The sequence below is a fragment of the Pogona vitticeps genome, chromosome 1 (genome assembly GCF_051106095.1).
Source record: "Pogona vitticeps strain Pit_001003342236 chromosome 1, PviZW2.1, whole genome shotgun sequence".
Taxonomy (NCBI): domain Eukaryota; kingdom Metazoa; phylum Chordata; class Lepidosauria; order Squamata; family Agamidae; genus Pogona; species Pogona vitticeps.
The window spans coordinates 97,530,621-97,550,271 of NC_135783.1; the positions used below are offsets into that span (position 1 = coordinate 97,530,621).

At 40.8% G+C, this 19,651-nt stretch overlaps 1 protein-coding gene across 2 annotated transcripts; it reads right to left on the reverse strand.

The window, feature by feature from the left end:
* Nucleotides 1-718: 718 nt before the first annotated feature.
* Nucleotides 719-19,233, reverse strand: QRSL1 (glutaminyl-tRNA amidotransferase subunit QRSL1). 2 transcript variants are annotated; one of them, XM_020812136.3, is made up of 11 exons: nucleotides 19,077-19,233; nucleotides 16,761-16,920; nucleotides 15,209-15,307; nucleotides 13,675-13,771; nucleotides 12,381-12,557; nucleotides 8,629-8,804; nucleotides 7,926-8,038; nucleotides 5,568-5,760; nucleotides 3,073-3,190; nucleotides 1,869-2,074; nucleotides 719-1,014 (listed from the first exon to the last, which is right to left on the reverse strand). In XM_020812136.3, the coding sequence occupies exons 1-11, from the start codon at nucleotides 19,218-19,220 to the stop codon at nucleotides 803-805; spliced, it is 1,695 nt and encodes a 564-aa protein (XP_020667795.3). In that variant the 5' UTR covers nucleotides 19,221-19,233; the 3' UTR covers nucleotides 719-802. The 2 variants fall into 2 exon arrangements, with proteins under 2 accessions (XP_020667795.3, XP_072854358.2); XM_072998257.2 differs by lacking the exon at nucleotides 1,869-2,074.
* Nucleotides 19,234-19,651: the final 418 nt, after the last annotated feature.

The following is a 19,651-nucleotide window of genomic DNA, read 5'->3' on the forward strand; positions in this document are numbered from 1 at the left end:
CACACAGTAGCTTTTTATACCTTTTGCTCAAGGCTGTGCCACTTCTCACAAAGTGGCAAGCTTTAAAGGGTTCCTCTTTGGCTTGATGAAGTCTCACACTTTTTCATCTCGCCAGGAACTCATGCCTGGCACACTTATCACCTTTAGCATATTGGATCCAGGGGTTGTGGAGCTCTTGGAGAAGGGTGTGCTATCCCAGGCTTGGAGTTGGTCTAAAGGCTACCAGTCATGATCTGGACTCATGGGACTCTGCCACAGAGGTAACTTCTTCCCCACTTCTTTTGGAGGCTCAAGGTTTCAGGTTCTCCAGTGGTGCTTGGGTGTCTCTTCCACTGCTGCTACTGGCTCTTCGGTCTCTTAGTCTGCATTCAAGTCCCTGCTGGACTTTTAGATCACAAGAAAGCCTTGCTTGTACTTTTAGCCTTCATATACTAAGAAGATATTTGCTACTGTATCTTTGACAGGGCTGATGCTCCTCTGATTTGTCCCTTTATTGAACAAAGTGCTAGCCTTTGTAATCTATAACGCTGGCTTCCTGTGGTCCTGCATTCAGGCTGGAATTTGGTTACTGCAAGAACCTACTAGCCTGCTGTTTAAGGGTGATTTAGAAACGATGACAGTTTCAGATTTCTTGATAATTCAGTTGCACAGAAAATAATTTGAATGGCTTAAATTTGTTCCTTCCTAACATGTCTGAAGAACAAAATTCATAAAGAAGTTATATCTCAATCTGCCCACAAGGCTTCGGGCATCTCCACAATCTTTTTTTATTGTGTATTTAACAAATCTTTGCAGTCACTTTTCATGTTAAAAAAGCAGACTTCTCCCAGTGTGGGGTTGTGTCCAGATTCTCCATTATCCCATTTAGCTGTATGGCAGGGAACTGAACTTGCTTTTCAAACCACTTGGCCACTGTGAGAAGCTGCCTTTCCTGGTAAGCCTGGCCAATAAACTGTAGTCCAATTGGTAAGCCTTCCTCTGAGAGTACAGAAGGAACATTTACAGCTGGCAGCCCTGAAAGACAAAAACAAAACAAAAAACCCTTTATTTGCATCATTTGAGCACGAACTATTCAATGGTAAAAAGATAGCAAGAGTATCAGGCACAAAGCAAATATTAAATTAAATTAAATTCATTATTTCCACTTCCATACTGCTCCATTTGGGTTATCACCCTCTGGGTAGTACACAACATATTATAAAATCATAAGTAAAAATACCATATAATAGATACAATAAGATACAAGTTTTACACTTCTCCAGACAGTAAAACACTAACCAGATCTGTCTGTCAGTCATCATTCCTCCCTCCTTCAAAGAACCTTTGTGTTACCATTCCCTTTCACAGGTGGTGAGATAACAACTTCCCACATATCCAAGGAGATGGGATCAGAGCTACGGGTTGACAGGTTCATATCCCTAGTTTAAATACTAATCCCATCTGCTCCAACACTTTCCAGCTTTGGCAAGTATTTTAAACCAGTGCATTGTGAAGTGTCACAACTGTCAACATACTGTTGTTTGCAGCTAACATGCAGATGTCCTTTTTACCACTCCCCAGTGGTAAAAAGATAAAATCCATTCCAGTTTTCTCAGACTAGAACAGATCCATTTTTCACAAGTCAACAACCACTGAGGTGGGCTGAAAATCACACACATGAAAAGACCTGGAAAGGAAATAATTCACATCTATGTGTAGTACGTACTGCAGCCCACACTTCCCCATGGGTTTTAAAATATATTACCCACCACTCATGTGGCACACAGATAAGGAAAATAAATCAGTGCTGGAGCCAGATGGAGGCTCAAAAAGATCAATTTGTGAAATCAAGGCTAGAAAAAGTGTCAGAAACCTGCATGTTTTCTTACCAGCCATGTTGGCCGCTTGAGTGAAAATGTCATCCTGCGTACTGCGGGTTCTGTTGTCTTCTTTGGTGAACTCTGCGTATGGCACAGTATGGCTCAGAGTAGTTGGAGTGAGCAAAATATCGACACCAGAGTGGAAGACCTTTGCAAAATCATTGGCAATGAGTCTTCTCACTTTCTGAGCTTTAATGAAGTAATTCTCATAGTTCCTAGTGTGAGGAAGAAAGATGTTCTGTGAGAACAGCGAAAGTGAATCATTATTTTAGTTCTGTAGCCAGCTAGGGAGTGGGTGGGTATAAAATGTCCATTTCCCCAAATCTATTGTTAAAGCTAAACTCCTGAGTCAAAGCACCGTGACACCGGCTTCAACTTTTCTATAGTGCAAGACGTTCTGTCTTCAATGCATTCCCCACAGAAGTGTAGTTTATACCTAGAGAGGATTAGACCTGGAATACGCAAATGAGCAATTTACATTTACTGGTGACAATCTGGAGACTGAAAAAAGTATTTTGAGAGGCATTTTGAGATTTTCTTTCTCCCCAAATTTTCTAAAAGCTCTCCTGATCTTCTTTTATTCCATTGCCCTCACTTGGGGGGGGGGGGCAATCATAGAAGGATTATGGGTGCTGCAGTCCAATATTCCCTAATCTACAATGTCAGAATTACCAATGGTTCTTTTCTTGGGTCTCTGATGTGCTGCTTTAGAAAACTCTTGCAGCCAAGTTAGCTGGCATATCATTTTACATGCACCATACATGTAATATATCTTTCTTAGAACGTTGTTTAAATTACCTGTTTGGTTTCATCATTCAGACATTCACTGCGGCTACAAGGGAATGAGTTTCCCATACAAGCATCTGGTTGAGCCTGTTAAACCCAAATCAAACTTTAAACTATTCTGCCTCTCAGGAAGAAAGATGTTGTATTTAATATGCACCAAGGACAGGAGCTACTAAGGAAAAAAAGTAAAAATAAGCTCACAACTAACAGGGAACAAGAAGAAAGTCAGAGAGGAGAGAGAACTACCAGTTTGTGTAGAATTCTGAGAATATTTTGCTTTATATTACAGCTGTAGCACTATCAGCAATAATAATATTGCCTTATCTAGGTGGAAAAATCTGTCTAACATGAGTAATTTCACCCTTAACTGAACAACAAATAAAATGCTGGCTTTGTATGTTTGAACTACAAAATGTGCTGAACTTACTGTTTTAGCAAGAAGTAGTTTCCTGACAGAATTCTTCCCCTTACAACATCATTAAAGCCTTCCCGGCGTGTTGCTGCATAAAGAGCTTCAGTAGACTCATCAACATTGCTTCGATGTCCTAAAAATAAAGTCACTAGTGATTTGGAAGCACATCTTACACCCATTCAAAATTATCTCATGAATAAACAACAGAAATTGCTACTCCATACATCATAAAAATACTGTATATCAGAGTTTTCTGTGCTACTATTGCACACAGCTAAACCATCAGATAATCGATTTAGTTATAGGCAGGAGAACTATAAATTCTGCATGGGGTTTACCAGCACCTGGTAAACCTCATGCAGAATTTGGAAGCTATTCAGACTGCTGAATGTTCAATAGTTTCAGCTCAATGTTCTTGGCTGGAACTGTATGGCATTATACGAAATGCGAGATGAATGCCTCCCCACCCAAACAATTTAAAGACTCTCAAAGGTTTACCTTTTTCTTGCCCATTTGTTCATTGGCCCTTGAAGCAGTTGGTTTATGCTAGGTTTTATTTCCCCCTTAATCACAATTTTATTTATTTTTCCTGGAGCTTCCTCTCCCTTATGTGTCCCCATCCCAAAAGGGATCATGCTGATCCACACCAAACAGCCAATTAGATTTGTGATAATGTCACTAAGGGTAAATAAAGACACCTCAAAGGGAGGCAAATCTTCCTTTGAAGTAAGAGCAACCGTCTGTTTCTAAAGTGGCTGTGCTTCAAAACACAGAAGGAAAGGAAAGGAAAGGAAAAAGGAAGGGGAAGGGAGTATTGCTGCTATACTGTGGACACAGTCTGGCACTATCCAGGCAATCTAATGTTTGCACCTTCATTTCCGGACCCTTATTTACCAATAATGGGAGTAATCACTCATGTTTATTCTTTTCCAGATTGCTGAAAGGGAAATGGAAGTAGAATGACGAAGGCTTCCAAACTGTCAACGGGGCTGTGAAAGGGGATAGTCAAATTTATTTTCACACAATTCTTTCCAAGCTGGTGGTAACGCTGCAGGCTAATGCAAACATGCTTTTGCACACATTTTCTTATGATATCCAAGAAATCATTTCGTCTGACTCTCCAGAAGGACAGAACAAAATAGCTACAGATTTTGCCAGGCTTAGATGTAACTCAACTACTAGGATTATTAAAGGATGAAAAATCTAGTGTATGGTTAACATGTGAGAAAACTCTGTGTGGACACTTGTGGTTACCTCTGTAGAAGAACAAAAGGTTCCTGATAAATATAAGGCTATTTATATAACACCCTGCCCCCATCTAAACAAATCTAATTTTTAGAGCTTTCATGACTTCCGAAGGTAATTTTCAATTTCCTTACACCAATGCGGAAACTAGTTGGTCCAAATCAGAGTCAGGAATTACTCACCTTATTTATCCTCTATCCCACTGCTATAAAATGATAGAAACAAGTAGGTGCTGGGAAGCAAGATGTGGCAATTCAGAAAATACTGGATATGATACAAAGCAGAACCCATGACCTTTGACCAAGAAGTGCAGAGACATTTTGGTAACATTGCAGTCCCTCATCAGTTGACCTTGAATGCAGACCAACAATTGAGCTGAATAATGCATGAATGTGTGTTGCAGTCAGAGCACACTCTTCAAAGGAAACAGCTGAGACATTTCTTATAATAAGAAACAAACAAACAAACAAACAACAGAACCATTCCCAGGGATAACAATAAAGAAATTCATCCAGCACTGGTCTATGCTGAAGTCAACAGAGGGTTTCCATAGAGCAAAAAGAGCTTTGGCAGAGGCTTAATTTTTCTGTACTTTAAAAACACATCAGATATGCTGGCTCAGTTAATACTGTGGCAGGTTGCATCTAGCAGAATGGACAGTGTTGGAGAGAATGGAAAAGGCAAAAGAAAGCATGAACTAGTATGCTAGAGTTGTACAGGGAAGTGTGCTGGCCTTTTGAAATGTGTAACCTGAGCCACGCAGACCTACTTGCACTGTATCCTGCATCAGTCCTCCGTGCTTTTTAAACTCACACATAAAGACAGTCTTCCACTGTGGCAAATGCACAGCATGAACCAGCACTGCTCAGCTATACTGCTGGGTATGTAATGTTTCTGCAAGTTCTTTCTCAACTAGTTTCTCACTCAAACAAACCTCTCATGTTCTATCTTTGAAAATTCCCCTTGAGTTGTACAATGACTGTTGGTTAGTTCTGTTTAGCATGTCTCCCTACGATTTTGAGCATGAATACGTATATATATGTAGACAAAGTAACATGCAGAAACATGGAAGCGAGTACTGTGGAAGCCAGTAAACTGGAGGAACAATGGTGATGAGGAAAAAGGGGAACTGTTCTAGAATCTCATCAGATCTGCGTAGCTCATGGGTTGCCAATTAAAAACCAAGACTATTTGCATTAAACTGGCTCTGTTAGGAAATATACTTTTTTTATCTTATATGCAAATATTTTACGGAGGACACGTACCATATTCTAGACCATCAAATCGGGCCATATTTGATGCTACCTCTGCTGCACACAGTACGTGGTAGCAGACGATGGAGTAAGAGGTATGGGGCAGGCTCACGTCAATCACTTGGGCACCGGCTTTCTCAAAGAGATCAGCTGCTTTGGACCACACTGTCAGTGTTTCACGAGACAATCCTGGTACATTGTACTCCTTAGAGAGAGAGAGAGACAAAGAGGGGAGAGAAAAGTAAAATCTTTTGGACAGTATGCATCTGAGTAGTGCCAAACTGCAGGTTGCTTCAGAAGCCAGTTTGTTTTTTGGAACTGATTGGGAATGGCAGGCACAAGATGGGGTTTAACAATTTCAGATCCTTGTTCTTGGAACTAAGAGCTGGGCTTGGAAAAGTTACTTCTTTTGGACTGTAGCTCCCAGAATCTCTTAGCCAGCATGGCCACTAATCCACAAAAAGGAATGTTTCCAAATATGAGTAACAATGCAATGACTGGCAAGGAGCTCATTGGCAGAAGTGGTAAGGCCATCTGCTAGGATTTTCTGAAACCCGATACTTAGTAACAGAGGAACGTTACAAAGTAACACTGAATATTACATCGTTATCCTCCGTGGAGGACAATTATGACACATCTGCTTGATTCTATCTTCAGTGCTGACTCAGTTATGGAAATTATGCTTGTGCTGCCCCAAATGTCCCTTTAAAGCAGAACAACAAAACTCTTGTTACCATTTTAGATAACTAGGATAAATACCATCAATAATCGTGTCAACAATGATAAAAGAAGCTGATACATAGCAAGCAACCATTAATGTTTCACTTCTCTTCCTTTTTTCATGTAGCCCCTGTACTACAGACGGGGCTATATGTTTTCACTAACTATTGACAATGAGTTTTTAATAGTTACCAATATTACAATTACTAACTCAAGACATAGTTGATTTTTCTGTAACACAATCCTGAATGTTTTACATTTTCTATTTCATTGTCAGCTCACCTATTCAGAGAAAGCCCAAATAATCAGCCAGGGTTCTGCACAGATATTTAGAACATGAAGCAAGTTCCCTAAAAAAATGAACAGGAGTTTCTAAACACTAATGCTCTGTTTCCCTGGAAAAGCCAAAGCATATCCACAAAAAGTATTAATGTTTCAGGATCATATACAAATAACTGCAAAAAGCATACATTTCTCAATGCAGTGAGGCGGCCTATATTCTTTTTTCAGCAGCAACTGGCCCACACCAGACTAAAAGAAAACAAGCACCATCACCTGTGTGAACTGTATTTGCTTGTGAGTAGTAACTCCAAAAGGAAGCTCTATGATACAAATTGTCCAAAGATTTCATGATTTTTTTCAACATATAAGGGGTGACAGACATTCAGTAATTGCTTCTTGTTCCAGGCATTAATGGGCTGGAATATGAAGCTGTAAAACCTGGGCTGGGAATTTTTGGTTCTCCAGATGTTTTAGAGGATAATCCCCATAACTGCTTACCATGCTGGTTGTGGGTGATAGAAGTTGTAAATTGGGTAGAGGGCAAAGTTCCACCACCGTTGTCCTAAAAGAAGAAAAGTTCCCCAAATGACCTACTCATTCCAACTAACACCAGTAGATTGATACAGGCAATCAGTGCCAAATTTTGCACATTTCTCAAAATGGATTAGACATTCAAGACGATAACCCTTTAAAATTTGGTTTACAAACTTGTGGCCCTCCATAGGTTATTTGACTGCAACACCCATCAACAGATAATTGAGCAAGCTGGTTGGTGCTGTTGGATGTTGTAATCTAGATGTATATAGATACTGTATAGTATATAGTATAAAGAAAGCTGACCGCCGTAGAATTGATGCCTTTGAATTGTGGTGCTGGAGGAGACTCTTGAGAGTCCCCTGGACTGCAAAGAGAACAAACCTCTCAATTCTAAAGGAAATCAACCCCGAGTGCTCACTGGAAGGACAGATCCTGAAGCTGAGGCTCCAATACTTTGGCAATCTCATGAGAAGAGAAGACTCCCTGGAAAAGACCTTGATGTTGGGAAAATGTGAAGGCAAGAGGAGAAGGGGACGACCGAGGACGAGATGGTTGGACAGTGTCATCGAGGCAACCAACATGAATCTGACACAACTCCGGGAGGCAGTGGAAGATAGAAGGGCCTGGCGTGCTCTGGTCCATGGGGTCACGAAGAGTCGGGCACGACTAAATGACTAAACGACAACGACGATAGTATATAGATGGCCACAAGTATCCCATTGCTAAAAGCTGATATAATGTGAAGGTTATATCATATGGAACACTGTATGATAACTACACCAAAATTAAGAGTTTGTGCTATCTTCTTTCCCCCACTGACACGCCACTTACCTTTGGTATACCTATGCAAAGGTTTTTCAAATCTATTGAACTAGGTAGCTGAAATGGACAAAAAGGGTCTTGCACTGTGGTTGAGTCTTTTGGATCATGTCCTCCAAGCACACCTGCAAAAGGGAGGGGAAACCTCATAAACTACAAGAAAGAATGTGGAAAGGAAACCACAGAATTAACCTAGGTTTGAGACAACTGCCTTGTATAGGGGGTAAGGGATTTCGACACCTTGGGGATGAATTGCCAGAACCCTTTTTGCACAATACCACTGTTCAGGTATTTCCTCTCTTTGATAGGGATTTCCCCCATTCTAAATGACTGAAAAGTCTAAATCTGAGGCTTTGTTGCCTCTAATAATAGCTTTACACTAAAATATGCTGATATTTTGAATCTGAACCTTGTGCCTTTAGCCCTTCTTACCATTCTCCTTAGAGGCAAAAACGATGAAACAAAGTCTAGCATACTTTGGGCACATGATACAAAGGCAAGATAAAGCTAGGAAAGGTTGAAGGTAGCAGAAAAAAGAAGAAAAAATTATGGGATAGACTAACTTGATAAAGGAAGTCAGGGCCATGAGTTTGCAAGAGCTGAGCAGGGCTGAGATTGGACCTTCTGGGAGTCACTCATTCAGAGGTTCACCATAAACACTGAAAGATGTGGCCCACCCTTTACATAGCAAAAGCATATATGCATAATCTTATACCCAAAACAGTAGCTGCATCATCCACACTTCTGGTTAAGATGCCTGGAACATCCATGGAGTTAACAAGTGGAATGAGACCATGACGGGAAACCAAACCATAGGTTGGTTTCAAACCAACAACACCACACAGAGAGGCTGGATTTCGGGTGGATCCTCCTGTATCAGATCCCAGTGCCCTACAGTTGAAGAACAAATAGTAAGACACATAGTCCAATATTCAAGTCCAGCTTGCTCTGCTTTTATATTGTTCTGTTATACCAGATGTTTTTGGCTTTCAACTCCCATAATCCCCCACTATTGGCTAGTCAGTACAGCCAGCTTTTGGAGATTATGGGAGATACCAGTCAGAAATATTAGGAAGAGTACAACTACTCATATCTGAATAATAAAAATGCTTTCAATAAATTATATAGCTTGCATTAAAAAAGCCAAAAGAATATGCGTTGTTGTTTTTTTGCTATTATTTATTATTGTCCTGGGAAACTTTACCATCTCATGCATAAAGTAGCAGCAGATATACATATATCTAAATGAATGGAAGTGAAGAGAAGAATAAAACAAAACTAAGTAACTAAAGCAGCTAAAGATAAATAGGAATGCAAAGATGCACATCTGAAGTACAAAATAACTAGAGTGCAAAAGATAAATATGCCAAACGGAAAGTGAAGATAGAAATTTTTGAACATGAGAACATAATTAGTAACCAGTAACTGTTAGCAGAAAGGATATTTGCCATGTGTTCTTCTAGACACAGACCTTCTTGCTTCATTGATGTAAACGCCTGAAGAAATGTGGCTGCCTTGTGTTAGTATGCTTGGGACATGAGTTGGACTCTAATGGCATTTATACTGTCATTTGCCTGAAATGGCCATAGAGCCTTCAAGTAACCTATAGCAGAAGACAAACTATCTTCTTCATACTCTTCCTGTTGATTGCATTCATCTACCGAGCAACTTCTTGTCTTTTTAACCAAATACTGTAATACATAAAATTAAACAGCCACTTCCTAGTTGTTAATGTTTTTTGCAGTGCACAGCTAACAATAAACTGCTTAGTCTAAGGTCAACAAAGAAGATTGGTACTGATTAATATTGCCCCACGAAATGCCTAGTTTGAAGAGGCCTCGTAGAACTGTAACATCTGCTTGCCAGGAAGAAATTCAGCAGGTGATGTTTTCACATGCAAAATTTTAACTTCTGGAACTACTGTAAACTTATTTCAAAGCAGCTTGATTAAAGAACACCCTTTCAGACCAGATCTTCAGCTGTAACAGCTAAGGGGCCCTCAACTATGCCTTATAGGAGACCATCTAGGAACAACATGTAGCATATTCTGAGCTCATTAGAACTGAAATGGACAATAAATGTAAAACAGTAAGCTCTAGAAATAATTTTTCTGATTTAAAATTGTATGGCTGCATAAATTTCATGTATAGTTTATCAGATTGTTACACATCCGATTCACAATGCCCTACTGAAGGAAACACTATGAGACAGAACCAGTCAGTGGGAGAGAACGAGTTAAGCCATTCAATCAGTTAAACAGGAGAGCTAATCATGGAAGCATGGAAGGATTACTTTTTGGAATTACAATTCTTAGAACTCCTCAGATAACATGACCACTGGATGGTACTGGGAACTACGGTTCAAAAGAGTTTGTTTTCTAGATGTTGCTCTCTAATGTGAAAAGTATCAGAGCTTCAACAATGTATTGTGGTCTGATTCCCCGGCCCACTCCCTAAACGGGGTATTTTTAATAAGTCAAGAGAGCACATAAAGGATCAGTTTGAACAAAGTTATGAAATTTTGTGAGGTGGTGATAGAATCCACTGTCTGAAAACAGTCAGTCTCAAAATCTCATTGTTAATTCTGCATGATGTCAACTTCAACCCTGGGATGAAAATGAATTTTATTTTAAGGGATGCTACAGATCTCAGTCTACATCCCAATTCCCAAAAAAGGGCAATGCCAAAGAAAGCTCTACCTACAATACTCATTTCAATACTCATAGCACTCATTTCACACGCTAGCAAGGTTATGTTAAAATCCTACAAAGTAGGCTTCAGCAGTATGTGGACCGAGAACTCCCAGAAGTACAAGCTGGATTTCGAAGGGGCTGAGGAACAAGAGACAAAATTGCTAACATGCACCGGATGATGGAGAAAGCTAGAGAGTTCCAGAAAAACATCTACCTCTGCTTCATTGACTATGCAAAAGCCTTTGACTGTGTGGATCACAGCAAACTATGGCAAGTTCTTAAAGAAATGGGAGTGTCTGACCACCTTATCCATCTCCTGAGAAGTCTATATGTGGGACAGGAAGCAACAGTTAGAATTGGATATGGAACAAGTGATTGGTTCAAAATTGGGAAAGGAGTACGACAAGGCTGTATATTGTATCCCTGCTTATTTAACTTATATGCAGAATACATCATGTGAAAGGCTGGACTGGATGAATCCGAAGCCGGAATTAAGATTGCCGGAAGAAATATCAACAACCTCAGATATGCTGATGGCAGAAAGTGAGGAGGAATTAAAGAACCTCTTTTTAATCCTCATTAAGAGGTTCTTTAATTCCTCCTTGCTTTCTGCCATTGAGGAGAGTAAAAAAAAATGGTCTCAAGCTCATCATAAAAAAAAAAAAAAAACCCCTAAGATCAGTGCCAAGGGTCCCATCACCTCCTGGCAAATAGAAGGGGAAAATATGGAGGCAGTGACAGATTTTACTTTCTTGGGCTCCATGATGACTGCAGAGGGTGACAGCAGCCACAAAATTAAAAGATGCCTGCTTCTTGGGAGGAAAGCAGTGAGAAACCTAGACAGAATCTTAAAAAGCAGAGACATCACCTTGCCAACAAAAGTCCGCATAGTCAAAGCTATGGTTTTCCCTGTAGTGATGTATGGAAGCGAGAGCTGGATCAGAAAGAAGGCTGACCACTGAAGAATTGATGTTTTTGAATTGTGGTGCTGGAGGAGCCTCTTGAGAGTCCCCTGGACTGCAAAGTGAACAAACCTATCCGTTCTGAAGGAAAGCAACCCTGAGTGCTCACTGGAAGGACAGATCCTAAAGCTGAGGCTCCAATCCTTTGGCCATCTCATGAGAAGACTCCCTGGAAAAGACCCTGATGTTGGGAAAGTATGAAGGCAAGAGGAGAAGGGGACGACAGAGGACGAGATGGTTGGACAGTGTCATCAAAGCAACCAACATGAATTTTACCAAACTCAGTGAGGCAGTGGAAGACAGGAGGGCCTGGTGTGCTCTGGTCCGTGGGGTCACGAAGAGTCGGACATGACTAAACGACTAAACGACAACAACAGATCTCACTAAATCAAATTTCTTTTTTTTTTTTTGCCCCCTGAGACTGAGCTGGTGGGTATCTTGTTTCCACAGCACTTCTCAAAGGGTTGGCTGAAAGAGTGTCTACGGCATCGTTTCTCACTGTCATAGTATATTATTTCCAAATAGCACAGAATATTCAGACTAACAGAACAGAGCTTAAAAAGTTTTAAATTGCATATTTTAAGATACTCCTTTTGATAATAAAAATATATGAGGGGGCTCAGCACCATTCTCATTTCTCCTTTACCAAGTCTTGTCCAAGCTGTCTATTCTAGAACAAGTTATAAACAATCTACTCACGGCCCATGGTGCTTCTGGATTTTAAACAGCTCTTAGTACATTGTTAGCACTAATCCATTGTTTAGCAGTGACATTGTGATGCTCATAATTAAATTGTCAGTAAAAGCCTCTTACACAAAGCACGTGAAAGATGATACTGCAGCTGCACTGCCTCCAGAGCTTCCTCCAGTAATCAACCAGTCAGGGTCTCCACTCTGAGTGCTGGCATTTTTCACACACTTCCCTCTGTACTGTCGTGAATAACTCCAAGGGTTTCTAACTGGTCCAAAAGCTCCATCTGTGCTCCCTGAACTAAGATAAGAAGGTCATGCAGAAAGAAGACTTAAACTTATTAATTTAGCTATAGATTGAAACATTTCTTTATTCTTTTAATTACATTTGAATTTAATTCCTCCACAAAAGCAAGGATAGTAATAAATCAGATGCCGTTCTTGAGGTTACATGAAGATGTTCATCCAAGCATGAGCAACCAGGAGCCCTGCAAAACTTTTATCTTTGTCAAGGAACTTTTTGAAGGGGTTGGAGAACATCTGGGGACTTTGTCACTATAATCCAAACTGTGGAGTCTACAACTACCTAGGACGCCAGACCTACTGTATATATTGTTTGGATTTGGGGAGCTGCAGTCCAAAAACATACCCCAATTCCTGGGGATTTTAGATGTAAGGTTCGTTACTTTGGGACCCCGAAGTGGGCAAATGCTTATACTGGTGGCCACTGAGAGAAACCAAATATTAAATCAGATAAGCCTTTGCTCTGATCTGGTGCTGCTCTCCATGTATCTTTTAACAAATGTATGATTTTTGCAATTTCAAGCAATTATAGAATCCAGTATCAAGTCCAGAATTCATTGACTTAGCTACCAAATGTTGCCGTTTTTACTTTATTAATGGGAGTATTTCTAATTGCTACATCTGCAAAGGCAGGTCTGAAATGGTGTGGCCAATGGATGCTCAGTAACAAGAGGTGAACTGCATGATCTGAATGTTTGTATCTGACAAAGCTCTTGGACATCCTTATAACTTTTTGTTTTGTTTTTAAAGATATAAAGCACCTAAAAGTAAAGGTTCCCCTTGACCAGTCGTGTTCGACTCTAGGGTGTGGTGCTCATCCCCATTTCCAAGCCATAGAGCTAGTGTTTATCCAAAGACATTTTCCGTGGTCACGTGGCCAGCGTGACTAGACATGACTTGCATTTGCATGCTTTTGAACTGCTAAGTTGGCAGGAGCTGGGACAAGCCACGGGAGCTCACTCCGTCGCGTGGATTCAATCTTATGACTGCAGGTCTTCTGACCTTGCAGCACAGAGGCTTCTGCGGTTTAACCTGCAGCGCCACCACGTCCCTCACATAAAGCACCTAAGGAGGCATTAAAATACAAATCTTAATAAACATTTAACTCAACTTACCCCATCGCAAATTCATCTAAGTTTGTTTTTCCAAGAAGCACTGCTCCTTGATCCAGCAATTTCTGAACCACTGTTGCATTATAAGGGGGTATATAACCTGGAAAATGCAAGGACTGGATTGGCTGCAGATGTCAGCTTTGTTAGGATATAACAGTATAGAATTATTGGTTTGTTAGGAGAAAGCTAAGCTAAACAGGACCCAGAAGCAAAAGCATCCCATTCTATGTAAAGCCAGACTCCTTTCTGTCAGTCCTCTAACAAACCAGAATCTGAAGCTAGTTTGGAGTGGTTTCCCATTCTAGTTTTGTTAGGAGAGCAAAAGATAAGGCCCTGCTTTGCATTTAAGAGGTAGTTTTTGCTTTCCAGTTAGTTTAACCACACCCAGTGGTGGGAATAAACAAACAGGAATGATGTATGATGCATCTATGAACTCAATGCTTACAAAACAAAAGGCCAGATTTTCAGCAATCCTGGCTTAATATTATGTCTAAATAAGAGGTACAGTGGTGCCTTGCTTAACGAGCACACCGTTTAACAACGAATCCGCATAGCGACACGTTTTTTGCGATCCCTAATGCGATCGCATTGCGATGTTTTAGATAGGGAAAACATCGCATTGCGATGATCGGTAAGCATTTCGTTTACCGATCTTCGCATTGCGATGTTTTACAAACAGCTGATCGGTGGTTCCAAAACGGCCGCCGGGTGCAGAAAATGGCCGCCTGCAGTGTTTTCGCGCCTTGCCCTTGCTTACCAGGCGGCGAAAATGGCGGCCGGATGGAGGATTCCCCGCATAGGGGTGAGTTTTTCCCCAATAGGAACGCATTAAACGGATTCCCCCCCCCCCCCGCATAGCGACCAATCCAGATAGCGACGTTAATCCTGGAACGGATTAACGTCACTATGCGGGGCACCACTGTATATCTTTCTACAACCATATAGCATTTTACAGTACGATCTACATTATGTTAATTCGGTGTATTTGGATACCACGTCAGCAAAACAGCTGCAGTTTACAATCACATATACACAGTAACAAAATCTAGTGAAATTTAGTTAAGAAAATTAATTATAACAAATCCAACGATTAAAATGAGCCAGGATGTATAAAACTAGGGAAAACAAGAGAGAATTCATCTTTGCCAGTCTCCAAGAGAGCAGTTGCAAAAGCACACCACACCATCCAGTAGATTCTCTCTCTGGTTACCACCTGCCCTCAGGTAGAGAACCTGGAAGAGTTCAATGACTGTAGCGCAGTGCAGATAAATATGGGAACAAATGATCTGCAGGCTCTAAACCACATACGGCTTTTGAGGTAAGCAACACCACTTTGAGCTGGGTTTGACAACAGGCAGGAAGTGAATACAGCTATATAAGAACTGGTACAATTTGATCCCAATACCCCCAAATTTCTGAGATTATTTTAATAACATATAGAGTGCTAATTCAGAACAGAATTACAGCCTTGATCAACAAGAACCCAAGGGCTAATGCACCTCAACAACCAAGGTGGTTGCTTAACTGTCCACTTTACCTTTTAGCATGTTGGATGCACATGTTGTCTCAATGCCAGCTGTACTGAAGTTGTCTTTCACAGCAAAAGGAATGCCATCTAAATTCCCCAGTGTCTGACCTATATTGTAAACAACACACAAATTTTTAAACCAGTGTGCAACACATAATATCATACAAACTTATTTAACACTGAGTTTACTGTGATTTTTTCATACTGTCTAAACATATACTACTGGAAGAGCTGTTGTACAGGCAGATTAGAAACATTAGTGAATGAAATATACATAACTACCTTTCAAACTGACTCCAAACCCTTCCTTTTACTCAGCCCATTTTGCAGACACAATGGTGTCCCCTCAAAATTCCTTTTGTAGAGCACAAGAGCCACATTGTGGCTTCCCTCCATGCCATTGCACGATCCATGGTGATCTATATATTTATTTATTTATTTATTTTACTTATATCCCGCCTATCTAATCAATTAAGACTACTCTAGGCGGCTTACAGCAGCATAAACAACAACAATATGATTAAAAACAATTTACATAAGGAGGATTTTCAGCAAGATGGGACATACACTGGGAGAAGAAGGAAAAGGAAGGTCAGGAACTGACAAAGGGGAAGGCCTGCCGAAACATCAATGTTTTTAGTTGTTTTTTGAAAATGCCCAGCGAGGGAGCCGCGCGAATGTTAGGAGGGAGGTTATTCCAGAGGCGAGGAGCCACCGCCGAGAAGGCCCGATTTCTTGTCTTCTCCTTCCGGGCCTCCCTCAGCGTTAGGCTCCTCAACCTCACCTCCTGGCTCGAGCGGGTGACACGGGTAGAACTAGTTGGGAGTAAGTGTTCCGCCAAGTATCGAGGCCCTAAACCGTTTAGGGCTTTATATGTAAGCATCAACTCTTTGAAGTCGATGCGGAAGTGGATGGGCAGCCAGTGCAATGCAGCCAGAGTGGGTGAAATATGTTGGAATTTTTTCACACCACTAAGAAGTCTGGCTGCCGCATTTTGCACCACCTGTAGTTTCCGCAGCAGCCTCAAAGGTAGCCTCACGTAGAGCATCTGAGCCTGTATTATAGATGGTACGAGGAATCTTGTTTTCAGTCACACAGTATCTAGCTACAACCAACAGACTGCATGCTTAGATTCACACACTTCTAGGTGTACCATTATACATTTATTTCACTTCTGATTTGCTTTCAAACTTCCTCAGATCTTGCAAGCAACAAGGCCATTGTAGGAAAAGAAGAACTGTGCACTTTTTTCTTTCATCAGAATGATCACTAACTTTTTTTCCTTTTAACAAAAGAGACTTTCAAGAAACAACTCTTTTGAGGTATTTCATTTTTAATTTTGTTCAAGTACATCTAAGGTGACACTCAACAACTACTTCTGTGGCTTTGCTTATTTGATGATGTATCTAACATAGTTTTTACCAAGCTAGCATTCCAAAAAAGCAACTTTTCTCATTTCTGCATTTTACGATATTAGAAAATAACTGCGTTCAGCAGAATATTGGAGGATCACAATGAAATGATTTTAGGGAAGAATATATTTCCAGCAGAATAAAATTACCTTGTCTGTACCGCTTTTCTGATGCTTCAGCCTGCTGTATTGCTGTGTCTTCTGCTACAGTGATATAAGCATTAAGAAATCTGGTGGCTTTTATGAGGGAGAGACATTTCTGACAAAGCTCTGTTGGACTCACTTGGCCTTCCTTTAGCGCTGCAGAAATCTGACAGGACAATTATTTCCATTTTTAAAAGAATTTCAGTGACAGAATTTAAGTTAACCAATATAAAAACTTTCCCTTTCCAGCATACGAATACTATACAATCATAGAAAAGTGAAGTTGAAAGGGGCCTACAAGGCTAAGAAGTCCAACCCCTGATCAACGCAGGAATACAATCAAAGCATATTTGCCAGGTGATTATCCAAGTTTTTCTTGAATGCCTCCAGTGTTGGAGCACTCACCAGCTCACAAGGTAACTGGTTCTACTGTCATACTGCTCTAAGAGCCTCGTGGCGCAGTGGTTAAAACGCTGTACTGCAGCTAAAACTGTGCTCACGACCTGGGGTTCAAATCCCAGGTAGCCGGCTCAAGGTTGACTCAGCCTTCCATCCTTCCGAGGTCGGTAAAATGAGTACCCAGCTTGCTGGGGGGGCAATGTGTAGCCTTTATAATTAAAATTGTAAACCGCCCGGAGAGTGCTTGTAGCGCTATGGGGCGGTATATAAATCCAATAAATAAATAAATAAATAAATAAACAGTTAGGAAGTTTTTCCTGATATTCAACCGAAATGTGGCTTCCGTTAACTTGAGCCCATTGTTGCGTGTCCTGCACTCTGGGATGATCGAGAACAAATCTTGCCCCTCCTCTGTATAACAGCCTTTCAAATATTTGAAAAGTGCTATCTTATCACCCCTAGTCTTCTTTTCTCAGGGCAAAACATGCCCAATTCTTTAGCCTTTCCTCATAAGGCTTGGTTTTGAGCCCCCTGATCATCCTTGTCATCCTCCTCTGAACTTGTTCCAATTTGTTAGCATCCTTCTTGAAGCATTGCGTCCAGAACTGGACACAATACCAAATGTGAGGCTTTTCTTCTTTATAAATCTTATTTACAAATCAGGAAAACTGATTTGTGGCTCTCTGTTCTTTGGATTAACTTCTGTATTGATCACACAGCACTGTCTATTTGGAAACTGTCTCTTTAAACAAAATAATTATTTGCATTTTATACAAAGACAAAAAATGCTAGAAAAATAATAGAAGTTTAAAAAAGGAAAAAAATATGAGTAAGATATTAAAGAATAAGCAACATTTTATCTTAAAATTGGCATTAATCTAAAATATCAGAGTTTAAGTTTTAATTGTGAGAGAAGCATTGTTTCCTTTGTGTGTTGAAATCTTTTGAGGAATTTTTGTCGAGTAACCCAAAGATGCTGTGGGGGGTGGTAATCTAGGGCACTGTCCCTCGTCCCGCTGTTCTTTAAGTATGCTGGACAATCGCCCTTACCACCCCATCACCACTTGCTGGAGATGACAGGAGTTGAAGTCCAACACATCAAGACGGCAAGAATGTTTTGAGTATTGTGCTCTCAATTGTCCTTAATTGGAAATTCTCATTTGGAGCACAATCTTATGTAAGTTCCACTGCATTCACTCCTAGATATGTTGGTATGGAATTATAGCTTCAGACAAAACCTCAGTTCCATTCTGGAAAGCTAACTTCTCTGGACAGAAAGGTGTGGTATATTAAACTAAATAATAATCACTTTTGCTTTATTTTTAGTTGTGTTTCATTGGTGTGCTGCACTAAAACTGCATTAGATTTTGTTGATGGTTGATCTTTTGGGTGACACAATAGTTTTTATCATCTTCATTGCAATAGACCAACACAGTTACTGTACTCATCTTCACCCCACTGAAATAGTTTTACTCTGAGTCTAGACAACTCCAGAAACTTGCTGGAAGAAGTCTGAAATTTGAAAATAAAATGAATTGTAGACTAGAAGTGTTTTTTTGCCTAACTAGCCCATAAGAACAAGCCACTATTCAGCAGTTGCCTGTTGACCAAGGCCAACCCTTTAGCTTGTACTTGACAAGCGGACATACACCAGGTGAAGCTTTACCCAGTCCAACAATGCAAGAAAACCAAAACAAGGAAAGAATTATAGAGCGTCTACTGCTTTTCCTTTCATTCACGCGGCGTTTACACGGCCTAAAGGATCGCCGGAAAGCAAACGATCCTGTCCCTCAAAGGGGGATGTGAACGTGGCCACGTTACAGATAAATAGGAATCTAGCAAAGGACAGCGATGGACTCAAGGAAGGAAACGGCCACCAAAGAAGGTACAGCCCCTGGCCGCAGCCTCCTTAGCCACTCTCACCTCTCGGAGTGAAGCCCGCAACATATTCCCGACCAAGTCGGGACGGAGAATTACGCAAGCCGTCAATTTGACCGGGGTCCCTGTCACGGGCAGGGTACGGAAGAGCTCATGGGCGCTGCCATCTTGAAGAGCGTGACTTAACATAGGGGACACTGATTGGTTCAAGCCTCGGGGAGGTAGAATGATGCTGTGCTTCTATTGGTCCCTGGCTACGTAGCGTGGAAATCTGCCTTCGGCTTCAGAATTGAGTCGCGAGGAGAGTTGTTTTGAAGGATACTTTGGGGCAGGAGCGCCTTTCTTAACAGCGGGGTCTCAGGGAGCTGTTTTTGGTCTAGGAGGGAGCAATTAGCCTGGCGGTGTGATTTTTTTGGGGGGTGGTGATTGTTGGTGCGTTGATATTTCAGTTAGGAAGGGAAGGAACAAAACCCCGCTGAGATTTTTCTTTCTGTAACATCAAAATTCACTTCCCAGTTCAGGAAGAGAGAACCCTTTCTCTTTGTTTATCCCCTTCTTCTGCTTCTTTCCCCTCCTCCATTAGAAGGCCGATGATAAAGCTTAAAATATTGTTATTTTTT